General features: G+C 39.6%; 1 protein-coding gene across 1 annotated transcript in view; it reads left to right on the forward strand.

Moving 5' to 3' along the window:
• Positions 1 to 4,218: 4,218 nt before the first annotated feature.
• Positions 4,219 to 18,957, forward strand: part of DNAH11 (dynein axonemal heavy chain 11) — a 357,765-nt gene continuing 343,026 nt past the window's right edge. The window contains exons 1-2 of the mRNA XM_049641609.1: positions 4,219 to 4,852; positions 6,370 to 6,513. Of these exons, the coding sequence (XP_049497566.1) occupies positions 4,490 to 4,852; positions 6,370 to 6,513 (507 nt within the window). The 5' untranslated portion in view covers positions 4,219 to 4,489. The remainder of the gene's footprint in view (positions 4,853 to 6,369; positions 6,514 to 18,957) is intronic.

Below are 18,957 nucleotides of genomic sequence, written 5' to 3' on the forward strand. Positions count from 1 at the left end.
TCTGTCTCTCTCAAAAAATAAACAAATACTGTGTGTGTGGAGGGGGGTGGTGCAAGGGTACAGGTGCAAGGGTATCTCTGTTTTTACAGATGAATGGCAGCAAAATATATAGATTTTTCTCTCCCTTTCATTTTGCACTTGAAAATGTATTTTGGGAATCATTCCACTAACGCATATAGAGGTATCCTCATTCCTTTTTGTAGCTGCATATTACTCCATTGCTTGGATGCTCTGTAGTTTATTGAACCAGTCTTCTACTCCTGGGCATATAAGTTGCTTCTAGCTTTTCTTCTTATAAATAGTGTTGTGATAACCAGCTTTGTGTATAGATTCCTAGAAGAGAGATTGCTGCGTCAAAGGGCAAATGCACATGTAATTTTTCTAGAAATTAACTAACTCTCTGGGATCGTATCAGTTTGAATGCCCAGCAGTGATGTGAATGCCTGTTTCCCTAGTTATACCAAGAATATGTCAATCTTAAAGCTAGCAAGTAAGAAAATAGTATTGTACTATAGTTTGAATTTATATTTTTCTTTTGTGAGGGAGGTTGACCATCTTTTCATATGCTTAATGATTATTTGCGTGATTGAACATGACTCAGCATACCATGTCCGTATATTAGCGAGCAAGCTGGGAAGACAGAAGAAATGGAGGGTTGGCAGATTCTTTTTAAGAACATGACACAAAAGTCGTACCTCATTACTTTCACTTTCCATTAGTTACAAGAGTAACTAGGAAATGAAATTTCCAGTTGGGTGACCATGAGTTCCATTAAAACTTGGAATGGGGTAAGTGTCCTATTACCTGAAGGAATAAAGGGTGAGTGCACACTGGGGACAGTTAGCGGTTTCTACCACACCATCTCGGTTTAAGAATAACCCAGCCATTACCGTAGCCCTACAAGATTTGGTCGCATGTTTCTTCTTTCTCCCCTTCTCCTACTATTTTCCTTCTTACTGGCCCTGCTGTTTGTGCAAACACCAAGCATCATCTCTATGGATCTATGTGCTCTTTGCTCTGCATGGAATAGTCTTCTCCCAGAATCCGTGGCTCACTTCCTCACTTAGATTTCTGCTCAAAACTGAGGCTTTCTTGAACACTGATACTAATTAGCATTGTCCTCCCCCACTTTTTACCCTCCTTTGCTTTTCTTCTTAGAACCTATCATTATGTGACATAGTAAACATACTACACCTTTGCTTGTTTAATTTCTGTTTTCTACTCCCTAACTAATGATAAACTCCTTGTAATGCTTAAGTGTACAAGGCACTGACCCAAGTGTTTATACTTTCCATGTATGTAAACTGAGTTAATTTAATTCTCACAACAACCCTCTGATTGACTATTGCCATGCTATTATTGCTGAATCCCAAACCTACCACAATTATGTGGCTTAAAACAATAATCATTTATTATTATTCCTGTATCTGTAGGTTGATTGAGAGCAGATTGATCTAGACCAGGCTTAGCTGGACTTACCTCTGAGCTCAAGTTGGGTCCAGGTTGGTTCCTTGCATCAGAGAGCTAGCTGGGGATGTGCTGATCATGACAATGGCAGGGGCACGAGAGGGCAAGCCCCACCATGCAAACACATTTCAAGCCTTTGTGTCATGCCTGCTAACATCCCATTGACCAAAGCAAGTCATATGGCCAAATACAACTTCAAAGGAACAGAAAGATGAGGGAGAGGGAATATTTACTGAAAAATCATCAAATCTGTCATTTTATTATTCTTATTGTAGATGAGGAAACTGAGAAGGTAAGTAGCTGGTCAGAGTCCCATACTCAGTAGTGGTAGGAGTGGAAAGTGCACCCAGTTGGTATAGCTCTCATGTAGCCAATATACATCTGGTTTATACCAGTAATATGAGAGCAAGAACTCAGTCTGTTGTATCCTCAGCCCCTGGAACAGTGCTTGGCACTTACTTGGCATTCAATAAATATTTGCAGAGCAGATAAATGAACTCAGCACAGTACATAGCCCTTGATTGGTTGGTACTTGATATATGTTAGCTATTAATAAGGAAATTTATTCAAAACTTGGGAATTACCTAAGGTAAAGGAAAGGCAGCATGTCTTTTCAGTGTCACACTGGAACATCATTTAACTGGTCCACCAAAAGATTACTTAATTATCTACAAGGAATGTCCCTCCTTTGAATCATTATTTGCTACTGGTTACAGATCTAAACTCTATAAAGTTCTATTTTTATTTATAGATTTTTGTTCATTAGAGATGTAAATTAATTTCTGAAATGGAATTATTTAAAAAAAAAACTCAAACAAAAGTTAACATTATAGTGTCCTGGAGGACATTAGGAAGTATTGTATCTACCCTAGTAATTTTATTCCAACAGTCTTTCACCACTGACTAGAAATCTTTTTCTCTAATTCCCTGTGGAACCAGTGTCACCATTTTGTTGGTTTCCTCAATAATGGGTTGAATAAATCTTTGACATGCCTTCATTCTGTATTTTGAGTTATAGATTTAACTTTTTGAAAATTGTACTTTAATACTAGCACTATCATCTAGGTTTTTTTTTTTTTTCTTCAGAGTCTGAAAGTGGTTTTTCACTTTCAAGTTAAGTCATCTCTTACTTACGGCATGTTTGTTTCTCTTCTGAGGGGGGATGCAAAGCTGGAATACAGGGGTGACGGGAGAGACTAAAAAGTCCATTGTAGGGGTGCCTGGGTGGCTCAGTAGGTTGGGCGTCCGACTTCAGCTCAGGTCATGATCTCACAGTCCATGAGTTTGATCCCCGCGTCCGGCTCTGTGCTGACAGCTCAGAGCCTGGAGGCTGCTTCAGATTCTGTGTCTCCCTTTCTCTCTACCCCTCCCCTGGTCATGCTGTGTCTCTCTCTGTCTCAAAAATAAATAAAAACATTTTTTAAAAGTTTTTTTTTAAAGTCCATTGTAAGGTGTTTGCAGTGATTCCCAGACTGCTTTTGGAGGATCAAGGATTGCTGTGGCCCATACATAGCACCCTTAATGGCTTAAAGTCATTATAAAGGCTTTCCAGGAGCGTATGCTAATTCAGGAATCTGATTATGTTACTAGAAAAGCTTACAGATGGTTATCAGACTAAATTCCAAAAGGAGAAATAATTGAATCTCTAAATCTTGCTAGAAACACCTATTTATCAAAATGAGGGTTTTTTTGTCTGTTTGTTTTGAAAGAGCTAGCTCGTGAGGGGGGCAGGGGGGGAGGAGGCAGCAGAGGGAGAGAGGAGAGAGAATCTCAAGTAGGCTCCACGCTCAGAGCCCACTGGAGGCTTGATCCTACCACCTGGGATCATGACTTACTGGAAATCGAGAATCCCAAGGTCAACTGACTGAGCTACAAGGGCTCCCTCAATAATTAGTTATTATAATGGATTGAGGGCAACACTCCTCCATAGCTCCCATGAAAGGAATGGGGATTGAAGTTTTTGTTTTGAAATGAACAATTAAAGCGGACCCATTAAAAAAAGTTTAGCTCAAGGACTCCTCCCACAAAATTCTGGCTACTTCAGTAATGTAAGTTTCTTTAATAGACTCAACAGATGTCAATATGCCATGTTGAATTTCCATTGCAATATCATGGGGACTGGTTTTAATCTGGAACTTTTCTCCCATGATCTTTTATTTACTTTTGGATTGCACGATAATTCTGGTGCTGCTTTGCAGTGCACAAAGAGCGCTATCCATTCTCTTATTGGGCATATTAACATTCTATTAAGTAGCAGGTGAGGATCAGAATCAGGGCTTCGAATACCTAGATCTTTATTTCCACAACCAGAGAAGTCGCACTGCCGGGTTAGCTCTTTTCTGGTACTACTCAGACAACCTGCAGTAAGGTGAATAAAAGCCCTCAGCGCTAGGTCTGAATGCCGGTTCCACTTTCTCCTTGTCGCGCAGCCACTTTGTGACTTGGTTCCCTTGCTCATAAGACAAACTGAGCAGTCGAAGCCCTGACTTTCTAGGGATTATATGAAATAAGGCTAAGGATTTAGCGCGGAGCTCGGCACAAGACAGCACTGCATAAACTATAGTAATCAGTGATGGGCTGTTACTCTCGCTCCCTGGGAACCCCACGGAACGTCCAGTAGGACAAGGTGTCGTTGGGCAGAAGAAGCCACCCACTCAGCGGCTGAGACACGAGGAGAACACGCCCTCCAGAGCCGCCCCAATGGGAGGAGCCCTGAGCCGGAAGGCCTCAGCTGGGCGCTGACCCCGCCCACAGCTGACTGGGGCGGGGACGCCGTCTCCCGGGAAACTGGACGCGCAGCTCCGCTTGGGTCGGAGCCTCAGCCGGTGGGACTAGCAGTGCGTGCCACGCCCGCAGCCAAGTAGCAGCAGGTGTGGGCCAGCGGCCACGCTGCTTGCAGTCGCCGGAGGGGGTGGGCGTCTGCCGCAGCGCGTGTGGGGAGAAGTGTCCTCGCCCACCCCAGGCTGGGCAGGGACGCGAGCGTGTGGAGCCGACCGACCCAGCATTCTCTTGGACGTGCGTGATGGCAGCCCGGGAGGTGTTCGGGTTTCCAGAAGAAGCAGCCCTTCGCCTAACTCCGGGCGCTAGCCTGGAGGTGGTCGGCATGAAGGAGCTGGAGGAGGAAGGGGTGGAGGAGGAGGAAGAAGAGGAAGAGGAGGAAGAGGCGGCGGCGGCCAGGAGAGCTCGGAGTTTCGCCCGAGACGCGCGGGTGCGCTTTCTCGGCGGCCGCCTGGAGCTGATGCTAGGGCTCTCAGCGGAGAAATGGAGCCAGCATTTGGAGAGCGAGGAAAACCGGCAGGTCCTGGGAGAGTTCCTGGAGAACCCCAGTCCCGCCTGCCTTGTCTTCAGCGTCGCCGCCGCGGGACCACTCGCAGTCGCCCGGGAGGTAAGGGGCGACAGGCTAAGGGACCCTGTCAGGCTGCCAGTACGGGGACAGGCCAGTCGCGTCCTTGGGTTCCCTTGGGGGCATGCACTTAGGCGCTTTAAGAAACTTTCTTTGGGAGCCCTTGCCTTGGAGTTTGCAAAATCACCCACGTGCGCCCACTCTCCAGTTAAGCAACTGTGGATTAGTTTTCTAGAAGGTTAGTTTGCCCAACCCAGATAAAGCAGGAAAAGCTACACTACACTTTTTCAACTGCTTAGGCTTTGGGAACAAGGTGGGTTCTCTGTGCCAGATAACTTCTGTTTTCAATCGCTCTTGGGCCAATCTGGGGTCCTGTCTTTAAAAAATGTTTTAGCAGAGCCTGAATAATTTTTCATATGCTAAGTCTGTCTGTCACATTTAATCCTAGGAAAAATACTTAGTCTTTAAAAAAGGAGTGCTCTGTCACTCCGCGCACACTTGGTGTTTACCAGCCCTGGAGGGAGAAGGGGGGCAGTCCTTTCTTTCCTTCCTTCCATCTTTTCTTTCTCCCTTCCTTCCTTTTTTTTTTTTTTTTTTTTTTTTTAGACTTTGTAGTTGGAGGTTAAGGTATCACTTATAAATACAGCATTTGTATTCAGCATTTATTTTTATTTTTATTTTTATTTATTTCAGAGAGAGCATGAGCAGGGTAGGGTCAGAGGGAGCGGGACAGAATCTTAAGCAGGTTCCACACTCAGCATGGAGCAGATGCGCGGTTGGATCTGCCACCCTGGGTTCATGACCTGAGCCAAAATCAAGTCTTTAGTGTTTACAGTGCCTCAGTGTAATGTGTTGTATGTGTGAAGTGTTTATCATCGCTGTGTGTCACTTTAATAGCTGGGAAATAGGATCCCAGAGAAAGAGTAACAGGAATTTGCCTTAGGGTTTTGAGATCTGAATTTTTTTGTTTTGCTCTTTTCCCAATTATAACTAATTAAAAATTTTGTCAAACAAGGAGATAGGATACTTAAGTCTAGGATTACTTAAGTTAAATAATCATCATATCTGAAGAAATAGCTCAGTACTTGTGGAAATGTTAAAATATCTTCATTCAACATTTTATTTTGAGGATAGATTTACAAAGTAACCTCTTGTGCCTGAACTTCCTTTCACTTTGGTTTATTTCCAAACAACAAAAAAAAGGTTATAAAAAGGAATGACCTTTCCTAAGATAGAAAAATGCTAAATTCTCCTTATATTTGTTTTTAATAAGGAGATGTTAGGGTATATAATGATCTTGGGTAATTGACAAGCCCCCTTAAAGGTGATATTTACATACCAATAATGCTATGGAATTAGCATTATAAAAGAACAAAACTATACAGTTTGCAGAAGGTAGGGCAAAGAGCAGTGGAACTACCTTATTTATAAAGGTAGGCAAGATGCCAGGTTTTATTCCTTTTTTAGCAATCTAGCTACAAGTTAGATAGAGCAAATCCTATGTGTTAATATGGAAACTACGCTGTGAACTTGGACTAATCATCTTGCTCTTGTTTCAGATCCCAAGAGATGGAAAACATAAACTTGTTTATATTGCCAAGAAGATTACTGAAAACATTGGAGTAAATGACTTTTCTCAAACGGTTTTATTTGGAGAGTTAACCGCCTCATCTTTCGGACATGTAACTACTTTCCTAGATGAGGTACTAGTCTGTCCTTAATATTTGAATCTTTAATTTATCTCTATGGCACTTGGAATTATTCAGAAAAACTCTGGTTAAAAAAAAAGAATGTAGAAGCCAATAATCTCTTTAGGTGGATGCAATGTGGTTAACTGTTTCTGAACGAGAGGATACTGATAATATTCAACAGATGGTAATCTGTAGGATTATCCTTTTTCTCTTTGTTTATAAATATGGGAAGTAAAAAGAAGCTTGAATAGGCTCTTGTAATTAGCTATAGGTTTTAAATTTCACGTTGAATAGAGACAAACTTAGACTTTGGAAGCGTGTATCATAAGTTTTTCAGATTTCTGTTAGTTTCTGTGACCCTCAGGTCAGATAATGTGGAAAGATAATAGAAACGAATTTTTGAAGTGGTTGCTTTAAAATTCTTCTTTCTGTCCCCTTAAATCAGAGAAATGCTGTCTAAACCCAGGTTATTGATACTTGTAATAAAAGTACCTTGGTGGGATTTTTTTAAAGTTTTTTTTTTTTTTTTTAAATGGGATTTAATGTGGGATCCTGGGGATTTTATTAAAGTCAGGCTGCTCCAGTAGGTCTGGGGTGGGGCCAATCTTCTACAATATCTGATCTCATACGATTCTGTTTGTTGATGGTATGTCTTTGAGGAAAGACGTACCAAATGACCAGGTTCTGTAGGATTAGAGCAGAGATTCTCAAACTTTGCTGAACATTAGAATCACCTGGGGAACTATCTAACCTGCCTTTTTCTGGTCAACCTTAATACCAATTAAATCAGAATGGGGTGGGAGCCAGGTGGTTACAATGGTTAAAATCCCAATTCTAATGTGCCCCAAACTTTGAGAGCCCCTGGGTTAGATAGAAGTAAATAAGATCTCTTTAATCAGTGCATTTCTGCCAAGGCCAGTGCTTAAGGTAGGAATAATTCCCAGAATATTTATTACTAACGATTTGCCAGTCTCTCTGTTGCATGCCACTTCTACTTACTGAGTCTCTCTCGCTGTCTTTGGACTAGCCAGAGTCTCTCTCTAACTCCCAACTTCACCACCTTACCTCTGTTTCCCTCTCCTCCTGTTGAAATTACTCGGTTTTAGATGATTTCAGGGACACACCGATAGAGTTTTCTATCTTTACCTGGGACACTTTTTGGTCTGTAGCAGAAGCTCAAGAAATTTTTACCGAACTGAACCTGATGAAAGCATTTCACATGAAATGGGAATGACTCTTGGTCATTTGAAACTAGACTGCCATCAGCTGGGGCTTGGAAGGGCAAGGATGTACTCTCTGTTTGAATTCTTACATTACTGTCTGTCTGGCAACAGACAGAAGATACACAACTCTTGCAAGTTCCTCTGATCTTGGTGTGGATTTATCTCCATACCAGGGTCTGCATTCCACTCTGAGAAAGATGAAATGAAAGAGAGTAAGCTGTCCACAAGTACATTTATTGTACGTATAAGCCATCCAGAAGCTCAGAGTTTAAGTGGTTTAGAAGATTCATGTAATTATGCTTGAAGATCTGAGTATTGGGAACAAAAAAAATGAGATCACACTTAGGAAGTCACTTGGGTTTACTTTTGGACAAGACTTACATTCGGTATGAAGAAGGCCCTAAGGCCTGGCTATAGATGATTGGGTTGAAAACATTTTTATAAGGATTGTCTTTGCTTCGTATCCAGTGTAGCTCGCAAAATTGGCTGATTAACAGTGGCTTATGATGATGTGCTCTCTCTAGCCAAGATCTTTTTCCTGAATTTCAAACTTGGGGATCCATTTGTTTTCCTGAAATTCACACTTGCATTTTAATAAACATCCCAAACCTGTCCAAAGTTGAACTGACCTTCCCCAGCCTCCACTGCATTACTTGTGGTTATCTCCACAATAGTGGCATGAACGCCTTCCTTCCAGTTGCTCAAGCCAGAAAACTACTGAGACGGCCCTAACTCTTTTGTGTCACACGTTGTATCCGTTCTGGCAGGAAATCTTGCAAGTTCCTGCTGGTCGGAATGCAAACTGGTGTGGCCACTCTGGAAAACAATATGGAGGTTCCTCAAAAAATTAAAAATAGACCTACCCTATGACCCAGAAATTGCACTACTGGGTATTTATCCAAAGGGTATAGGTGTGCTGATTTGAAAGGGCACATGCTTCCCAATGTTTGTAGCAGTGCTATTGACAATGGGCAAAGTATGGAAAGAGCCCAAATGTCCATCAACTGACAAATGGATAAAGAAGATGTGGCGCGCATATATATATATATATATATATATATATATATATATATATATAATTTATATATGTACAATGGAATATTACTTGGTGATCAAAAAGAATGAAATGTTGCCATTTGCAACAACATGGATGCAACTAGAATGTATTATGCTAAACAAAAAAGTCAGAAAGATAAATATCATATGATTTAACTCATTTATGGAATTAAAGAAACAAAATAGTTGAACATAGGGGAAGGGAAGGAAAAATAAGAAAAAGAGAGGGGGGAAAACCATAAAAGTTTCTTAACTATAGAGAAACTGAGGGTTGCTAGAGGGGGTTGGGTAGGGTAATGTGCTAAATGGGTGATGGGCATTAAGGAAGGCATTTGTTGGGATGAACACTGTGTGTCATAGGTCAGTGAGGAATCACTAAATTCTCCTGAAACCAATACTACACAATATGTTAACTAACTTGGATTAAAATAATATTTAACAAAAGGAAATCATGCAAATTCTACCTTCAAAATACACTGAGAATCAGCCTCCATACTCCTCTCCTGCTACCACTCTGGTCTGGTTCACCATTGTCTCTCACCTGTGCTACTGCTTTCATCTCTCTCTCTCTTTTTTTTTAATGTTATTATTTCATTTCATTTTGTTACATTATATAGGAATTAACATACAGTGTTATATTAGTTTCAGGTAGACAGTAGAGTGATTCGACAATTCGATACATCACACACAAATCCACACCAAGATCATGATGAATTCATGTTCATCATGAAAAGTGCACTCCTTAATCTCCATTGCCTATTTTACCCATCCTCCTACCCACCTCCCTTCCTGTAACCATTAGTTTGTTCTCTGTAGTTAAGAGTCTGATTCTTGGTTCATCTCCCTCTCCTTTTTTTTTTTTTCCTTCACTCATTTGATTTGTTTCTGAAATTTCACTTGAGTGACATATGGTATTTTTCTTTCTCTGACTTAATTTGTTTAGCATTATACTCTCTGGATCCATCCATGTCATTACAAGTGGCAAGATTTCATTCTTTTCTATGGAAAAATAATATTCCATTTTATGTATATACCAAATCTTCCTTATCCATTCATCTGTCAATGGGCTGCTTCCATAATTTGGCTGTTAATAATGCTGTCATAAACATAAGGGTACGTGTATGCCTTTTAATTAGTATTTTTGTAGTTATTGGGTGAATAGTAGCGTGATTACTGGATCATAGGGTAGTTCTATTTTTAATTTTTGAGCAGCCGCCATACCTTTTTCCAGAGTGGCTGCACCAGTTTGCATTCCCATGCTTTCATCTCTTAACTAATCTCTATGCTTTTGTGTGGTTTCCATCTAGAATGTATTCCCAACATAGCAGCTAAAGGGATTCTGTTGAAGCATGAGTCAGAACATGTAACTTCTCTGCTCCCATTTTACTCTGAATAAGGGCCCAAGTGCTTTTAGTAGTCTAGACTTTGCATGTTCTGTGTTCTCTGTGGATCACAGCTATCAGCCTTACCTAAAAACTTGGTAGAACTGTAGAATCTCAGGGTCGTCTTCAGAGCTACTGAGGCAGGATCATCATTGGTTCTTAGGCATATTAAAGGATGCAATCCCTAGTCCAGAATCTGTGACCTGACCTCCCTGTGACCTCTTTAAACTCTTCTCACTTGCTAACTCGTGACCTCCTTGCTGCTCCTTAATTGTCTCAGGCACACTGTTGCCCCTACTATTTCTTTACCTCCCCCAGAATTCACGCAGCTAACCCCTTAATGTCCTTCAAGTCTTTTTACTCATATATCTTTTATTAAAGCCACCCTTGAGGAGCGTAGGGACTAGGGTCAGCAAATGAGGCACCCACTTCAAGAGCAAATTTATAGGGAGGCAAAGGGAGCAAAAACAAAACAAAACAAAAAAACCCTCAATATCAGGATGAAATTTTAACGCAGTATTTATTTTATTTTTTTAAATTGAGATGTACATAATATTTATATGAGTTCATGGTTTTTTATTTAATGCAATTTATTGTCAAATTGGTGAACATATAGTGCGTGAAGTGTGCTCTTGGTTTTCGGGGTAGATTCCCATGGTTCATTGCTTACGTATAGCACCCAGTGCTCATCCCAACAACTGCCCTCCTTTCAATGCAGTATTTAAAAAATAAATAAATAAAAATGAGGGGTGCCTGGGTTGCTAAGTCGGTTAAGTCTCAGACTTTGGCTCAGGTTATGATCTCACAGGTTCTAGCCCTGCATTGGGGTCTGTGCTGACAGCTCAGAGCCTGGAGCCTGCTTTGGATTTGGTGCCTGTCTCTCTCTCTTTTTCTGCCCCTCCCCACCCCCACACTGTCTCTCTCAAGAAATCGATAAACACTAATAAAAAATCAAAATGAAAAAGTCAACATTTAAATAAATAGTCGATCACTAACATTACTGTACTAGATCATATTGGAGCCTGAAGCAAAAATAAACCCGTAATACTGATGTTGCCTTTATTTAAAAATAGTGATAATTCATCATTTTTGTTGCATTAATTTTGATTTAAAAAATATCTTAAAAAATTATTTGTCTTGATTACTGAGTTTTTTGGTGCCTTTTAGATTCTATTTCCTGTGTGAATGCCTCACTTGCCTAACCCTAGTCCCAGCTTTGAATCTTTGTTTTGCTCCCTGTTGTGGCCCAAACACCCAAGACGTTGCCTGACACGTAGTAGGAGCTCCGGACTTGTTACATGAATGAAGGTCAATTAAGGGCTGATACCCTGTTGTTATAAGAGACCAAACACTGAAGCTTCAAGGTATTTCTTTAGAGAAGCATTTGGCATATGATCTCTTTCCATTTGGATTGTTTTGGACCGGTGAAGAGGACACTCGGGAAATTTTATGCTAATCTCATTTATTCATTTAATCACTGTTTATTGAAGACCTACTCGTTGCTAGTGACTGGCCACACCACATGGTAGTTAGTGATGTAGTTTGTGTCCTCAGAAGACATGTAGTCTGATGAGGGAGGCAGGTTGCTGAGCTTGCAGTAGGAGGACACAGGAGGCTCCTGGAGGAGTCTTCAGCATCATGGGGTGGGAGCCTCATGATGCTCCCCACACCTACAGGGCTGGCAGGGGCTGGGGACTCTGAAATAGGATGATCCTAGGTCTCAGTTTGCCTGAGGTACTTTTGGCTTAGAACTGTCAGAGATCAGTTAATGTCCGCTAAGGATTTTTAGTGTTTCTTTGTACTCTCTAAAGCCTCCGGAATTGTATGGTAAATTATGTGGTCCCCATAGTGTTGAAGGACAAGGAGGAGATAGCTAGGTGTAGGAGGAGGAAGGGCTTTCTGAGCAGAGGGAGAAGCACTACAAAGGCACAGAGGTGAGGAAATGCAGGTTCTTTTTAAAAAAAGGAGTAAATTAATGTAGCTGGATCGGGGAACCTGAGCTGGGAGGTAGTGAGAAACAAGGGTGGAGAGACCGATTAGAAAATAAACAGCCACATAACTTTTTCAGGTGGTTGCCAGCAAAGGCAATGACCAAACCCAAATTATGTGTTGATTGGAAGACAGCCGTGGCGGTGCATGTTCTGGGAAGGTTTTTTATCAGGGCTGGCTTGATTGGGAAGTTGTGCAGTCACATGGAATGTCAGTGACTTGCATTCCAAGCTAATCAACCTCCAACTCTCTGATTTATACATTAACAAAAGACACGACATGCAGAGGACTGCTGAATTGGTCATCCTGTTGAGTGAAGGAGAGACTGTTACTGAGGTAGTGAAGTGGTCTGTAAAGTACTGAGGGAGTTTTCTAGTGTTTGGCTTCTCAATGGGATGGAATAAAAAAGGGATGGACCAAGTATTTGAACTGCAGGTTGGGAATGTCATTTGTGCCTTCATGTTTAGTTTTTTCTCATTCAAATGATCTAATGTATTCTCACTTGCATTCATTATGAACCGTTTTTTGGAGTTTGACTCAGTGATTTATGGGAATTCATGCTGATGTGCTGGGGACTCCCAGACTTGTGTCTCCAGCCTGGACCTCTCTCCTAAACTTCAAGCTTAGGTATCCATCGTCTTGTGGACATAGCCATTTAGTGTGTAATGTCTCAAATCTGACATATCCAAAGCTGAACTCCCAATCTGCTCTTCAACATTCTTATGTGTTCCTGTGTACTCTTAGTTGTAGCTGTATTATATTTTATAATATTTAGCAAAAGTATTTAAAATGTCATGTAGTTATTTTTTTTTAATTTTTTTTTTAACGTTTATTTATTTTTGAGACAGAGAGAGACAGAGCATGAATGGGGGAGGATCAAAGAGAGGGAGACACAGAATCTGAAACAGGCTCCAGGCTCTGAGTGGTCAGCACAGAGCCCGACGCGGGGCTCGAACTCACGGACCGCAAGATCATGACCTGAGCCGAAGTCAGACGCTCAACCTACTGAGCCACCCAGGCGCCCCAGTTATTTCTTTTTAAAAAAATTATTTTATGTTTATTTTTGTGGGAGAGAGAGAATGAATGAATGAGTGGGGGGAGGGGCAGAGAGAAGGAGAGAGAGAATCCCAAGCTGGCTCCGTGCTCTCAGTGTAGAACCTGATGTGTGGCTTCAACGCACAAACTGAGATCATGACTTGAGTCTAAATTGAAAGTCAGACACTTAATTTTCTTTCTTTTCTTTCTTACCTTCTCATGTTACTTCTTTTTTTAATTAAAAAAATTTTTTTTAACATTTTGTTTGAATCCAAGTTATTTAACATATAGTAATGATTTCAGGAATAGAATCTAGTGATTTATCACTTACATATAACACCTCCTCCCAACAAGTGCCCTCCTTAATGCCCATCACCCATTTAGCCCATCCCCCTACGCAACACCCTGCCAGCAACCCTCAGTTTGTTCTCTGTATTTAAGAGTCTTTTGTGGTTTGTCTCCCTCTCTGTTTTTATCTTAGTTTTGCTTCCCTTCCCCTATGTTCATCTGTTTTGTTTCTTAAATTCCACATATGAGTAAAATCCTACGAAGTATGACTGACCTACTTCGTTGAGGGTAATACACTCTAGTTCCATCCACATTGTTGCAAATACTAACATTTCATTCTTTTTGATCACCAAGTAATATTCCATTGTATATGTGTGTGTGTGTGTGTATATATATATATATCACATATTCTTTATTCATTCATCAGTCAATGGACATTTGGTATCTTTCCATACTTTGATTATTGTCGATAGTGCTACTATAAACGTTGGGGTGTATATGCCCCTTTAAAACAGCACTCTTGTATCCTTTGGATAAATACCTAGGAGTGCAATTGCTGGGTTATAGGGTAGTTCTATTTTTAATTTTTTGAGGAACCTCCATATTGTTTTCCAGACTGTCTGCACCAGTTTGCATTCCCACTAGCAGTGCAAAAGGTCCTCTTTCTCCACACCCTTGCCAACATCTGTGTCACTTGAGTTGTTAATTTTCACCAATCTGACAGGTGTGAGTGGTACCTCATTGTGGTTTTGATTTGTATTTCTCTGATGATGAGTGATGCTGAGCACTTTTTCCTATGTCTGTTAGCCATCTGGATGTCTTTGGAAAAGTGTCTATTCAAGTCTTTTGCCCATTTCTTCACTGGATTCTTTGTTTTTTGGGTGTTGGGTTTGATAAGTTCTTCATAGATTTTGGATACTAACCCTTTATCTGTTAGGTCATTTGCCGGTAACTTCTCCCATTCTGTCATTCGCCTTCTAGTTTTGCCGTTTTTTTCCTTCACTGTGCAGAAGTTTTTTATCTTGATGAGGTCCCAATAGTTCATTTTTGCTTTTGTTTCCTTTGCCTTGGGAAACATGTCAAGTAAGAAGCTGCTGTGGCCAGCATCCAAGAGGTTGTTGCCTGTTCTCTCCTCCAGGATTTTGATGGTTTCCTTTCTTAAATCTAGGTCTTTCATCCATTTTGAGTTTATTTTTGTGGATGGTGTAAGAAAGTAGTCCAGGTTCATTCTTCTGCATGTCGCTGTCCAGTTTTCCGAGCACCATTTGCTGAGGAGACTGTCTTTATTCCACTGGATGCTCTTTCCTGCTTTGTCAAAGATGAGTTGGCCATACCTTTGTGGGTTCATTTCTGGCTTCTCTCTTCTGTTCCATTGATCTATGTGTCTGTTGTGCCAGTACCATACTATCTTGATGATTACAGCTTTGTAATATAGCTTGAAGTCAAGAATTGTGATGCCTCAAGTTTGGTCTTCTTTTTCAGGATTGCTTTGGCTATTTGGGGTCTTTTCTGGTTTTATACAGATTTTAGAATTGTTTGTTCTAGCTCTGTGAAGAATGCTGGTGTTATTTTGATAGGGATTGTGTGGAATATGTCGATTGCTTTGGGTAGTACTGACATTTTAACAGTATTTGTTCTTCCCATCCATGAACATGGAATGTTCTTTTCCATTTCTTTGTGTCTTCTTTAGTTTCTACCATAAGTTTTCTATAGTTTTCAGTGTATAGATCTTTCACCTCTTTGGTTAGGTTTATTCCTAAGTATTTTATAGTTTTTGGTGCAGTTGTAAATGGGATTGATTCCCTGATTTCTCTTTCTGCTGTTTCATTATTGGTGTATAGAAATGCAACCAATTTCTGTACATTGATTTTATATCCTGCGACTTAGCTGAATTCATGGATCAGTTCTAACAGTTTTTTGGTGGAGTCTTTTGGGTTTGCCACAGAGAATATCATGTCATCTGCGAAGAGTGAAAATTTGACTTCCTCCTTGCCAATTTGGGTGCCTTTTGTTTCTTTGTGTTGTCTGATTGCTGAGGCTAGGACTTCCAACACTAGGTTGAATAACAATGGTGAGAGTGGACATCCCTGTCTTCCTGACCTTAGGGGGAAAGCTCTCAGTTTTTTTTTCCCATTGAGATGATATTAGCTGTGGGTTTTTCATATATGGCCTTTATGATCTTGAGGTACATTCCTTCTCTGCCTACTTTCTTGAAGGTTTTTATCAAGAAAGGATGCTCTTTTTTGTCAAATACTTTCTCTGCATCTACTGAGAGGATCATGTGGTTCTTGTCCTTTCTGCTATTGATGTAATGTATCACATTGATTGATTTGCAGATATTTAACCTGCCCTGCATCCCAGGAGCAAATTCTACTTGATCATGGTGAATAATCCTTTTAATGTATTGTTGTGTCCAGTTGGCTAGTATCTTGTTGAGAATTTTTGCATCCATGTTCATCAGGAAAAGTGGTCTGTAGTTGTCTTTTTTTAGTGGGGTCTTTGCCTGGTTTTGGAATCATGGTAACACTGGCTTCATAGAATGAGTTTGGAAGTTTTCCCTCCATTTCTATTTTTTGGATCAGCTTCAAAAGAATTGGTGTTAACTCTTCTTTAAATGTTTGGTAGAATTCCCTGGGAAGCCATCCAGCCCTGGATTCTTGTTGGGAGATTTTTGATCACTGATTCAATTTCTTTACTGGTTATGGGTCTGTTAAAATTTTCTATTTCTTCCTGTTTTAGTTTTGTAGTTTATATGTTTATAGAAATTTGTCCATTTCTTCCAGATTGCCCAATTTGTTGGCGTATAATTGTTCATAATATTCTCTTATTGTTTGTATTTCTGCAGTGGTGGTTGTGATCTTTCCTGTTTTCATTCGTGATTTTATTTATTTGGGTCATTTTTCTTTTTGATCAGCCTGGCTAAGGGTTTATCAATTTTGTTTATTCTTTCAAAGACCCAGCTTCTGGGTTCATTGATCTGTTCTGTTTTCTTTGATTTCGACATCATTGATTTCTGCTCTAATCTTTATTATTTCCCTTCTTCTGCTGGTTTAGGGCTTTATTTGTTGTTTTTTCCAGATCTTTTAGGTGTTAGATTAGGTTGTGTATTTGAAACCTTTCTCCTTCTTTAGGAAGGCCTGGATTGCTATATACTTCCCTCTTATGACCACCTTTGCTGTATCCCAGAGGTTTTGGACTGCCATGTTTTCATTTTCAATGGCTTCCTGTACTTTTAAAATTCCTCTTTAATTTCTTATTTAGCCCATTCATTCTTTAGTAAGATGTTCTTTAATCTCCAAGTATTCATCGTCTTTCCAAATTTTTTTTTTTTTTGTGGTTCGTTTCAAGTTTCATAACATTGTGCTGTGAAAGTATGCATGATATGATCTCCATATTTTTGTACTTTCTGAGAGCCAATTTGTGATCCAGTATGTGATCTATTCTGGAGAATGTTCCATGTGCACTCAAGAATGTGTATTCTGCTGTTTTAGGATGAAATGTTCAGTATATATCTTTTAAGTCCATCTGATCCAGTGAGTCATTGAAAGCCATTGTTTCCTTGTTGATTTTCTGCTTATGTGGTCTGTCCTTTGGTGTAAGTGGGGTGTTAAAGTCCCCTACAATCACTGTATTGTTACCTATACATTTATTTATGTTTGTGATTAAATGATTTATATATTTGGGTTTTACCATGTTGGGGGCATAAATATTCACAACTGTTACATCTTGGTGGATAGACCCCTTAATTATGATATAATGCTCTTCTTGATCTTTTGTAACAGCCTTTATTTTAAAATCTACTTTGATAAAAGTATGGCTACTCCAGCTTTCTTTTGATAATCATTAGCAGGATAGATGGTTCTCCATTCCCTTACTTTCAATCTGCAGGTGTCTTTAGGTCTAAAATGAGTCTTTTGTAAGCAGCATATAGATGGGTCTTCTTTTCTTATACATTCTGATATCCTGTGTCTTTTGATTGGAGCATTTAGTCCATTTAAATTTAGAGTGAGTACCAAAATATTTGAATTCAGTGCCATTGTGTTGCCTGTAGACTTGATGTTTCTGGTGTTCTCTGGTCCTTTCTAGCCTTTGTTGCTTTAGTCTTTGTTGTTTTATTTTGGTCTTTTCTCCACTCAGAGTCTCCCTTCAAATTTCTCACAGGGTTGGTTTAGTGGTCGTGAACTCCTTTAGTTTTTGTTTGGGAAACTCTTTATCTTTCCTTCTATTTTGGATGATAGCCTTGCTGGGTAAAGAATTCTTGGCTGCATATTTTTCCAATTCAGCACGTTGAATATATCCTGCCACTTCCTTCTGGCCTGCCAAGTTTCTGTGGATAGGTCTGCTGACAACCTCATCTGTCTTCCCTTAGAGGTTAGGACTTTGTTCCTTTGCTGATGTCATAATTATTTCCTTGTCTGTGTATTTTGTGAATTTGAGTATGATATGCCTTGGTCATGGTCATTTTTTGTTGAATCTAATGGGAGCTCTCATTGCTTCTTGGATTTTGACGTTTGTGTGCTTCCCCAGGTTAGGCAAGTATTCCACTATAATTTGCTCACATAAACTTTCTGCCCCTTCTCTCTCTCCATCTTCTGGACTCCTTTGATTGGGATTTTATTCCTTTTTAATGAGTCACTGAGTTCTCTAAGTCTTGTATCATGATCTTTTGCCTTTGTTTATGTCTTTTTTTTTTCTGCTTCATTATTCTCCATAATTTTATCTTCTGTATCACTGATTCTCTCCTCTGCTTCATCCATCCCTTGCTGTAGTGGCATACATTTGAGATTGCATCTCTGATATAGCATTTTTTTAATTTCGGCCTGACTAGATTGTATTTCTTTTATCTCCACAAAAAAGGATTCTCTGGTGTCTTCTATGCTTTTTTCAATCCCAGATATTATTCTTATTATTGTGGTTCTAAATTCTAGTTCACATATCTTACTTATATCTGTGTTAAGTCCCTGGCTATCATTTCTTCCTGTTCTTTCTTTTGGGGTGAATTCCTCCATTTTGTTATTTTGGATGAAGGGAAAAATTAATAAAATGAAAAATAAAAATTAAAGAATTAAAAACAAAAAAAAAAGGAAGCTAGATCCTAGGTCTGTTTTGGTTTGCCTGTTGAAAGAAACTTCATAGAATGTAGAAAAGGAAAGGAAAGAAAAAAAAAGGTAAGAAAAAACTTACAAAATAAAAAAAAATGTATAATAAGAGAAAGAAAATGAAATAGAGTAATATATTTAAAAAAATTAAAAATGAAGTAAAAAAATAAGTTTTCTTCTTTCTGTATTCAAGAAAGAGAAAGAAAAAAAGAAAAAAGAAAACAATTTAAACCCAAACAGAAGCAAAGAAAATGAACAAATAAATGAACCTTTAGCAAACAGAATGAAAGCTGAATGAATTTACATCCACTTTCCCTTAGAACTGAAACTATGAAGCGTTCTATAGTCCGTATACTGAACAGGTGGAGTGACTTGTGCTAGTCT

This window comes from Panthera uncia, chromosome A2, assembly GCF_023721935.1.
Source record: "Panthera uncia isolate 11264 chromosome A2, Puncia_PCG_1.0, whole genome shotgun sequence".
Lineage (NCBI taxonomy): Eukaryota > Metazoa > Chordata > Mammalia > Carnivora > Felidae > Panthera > Panthera uncia.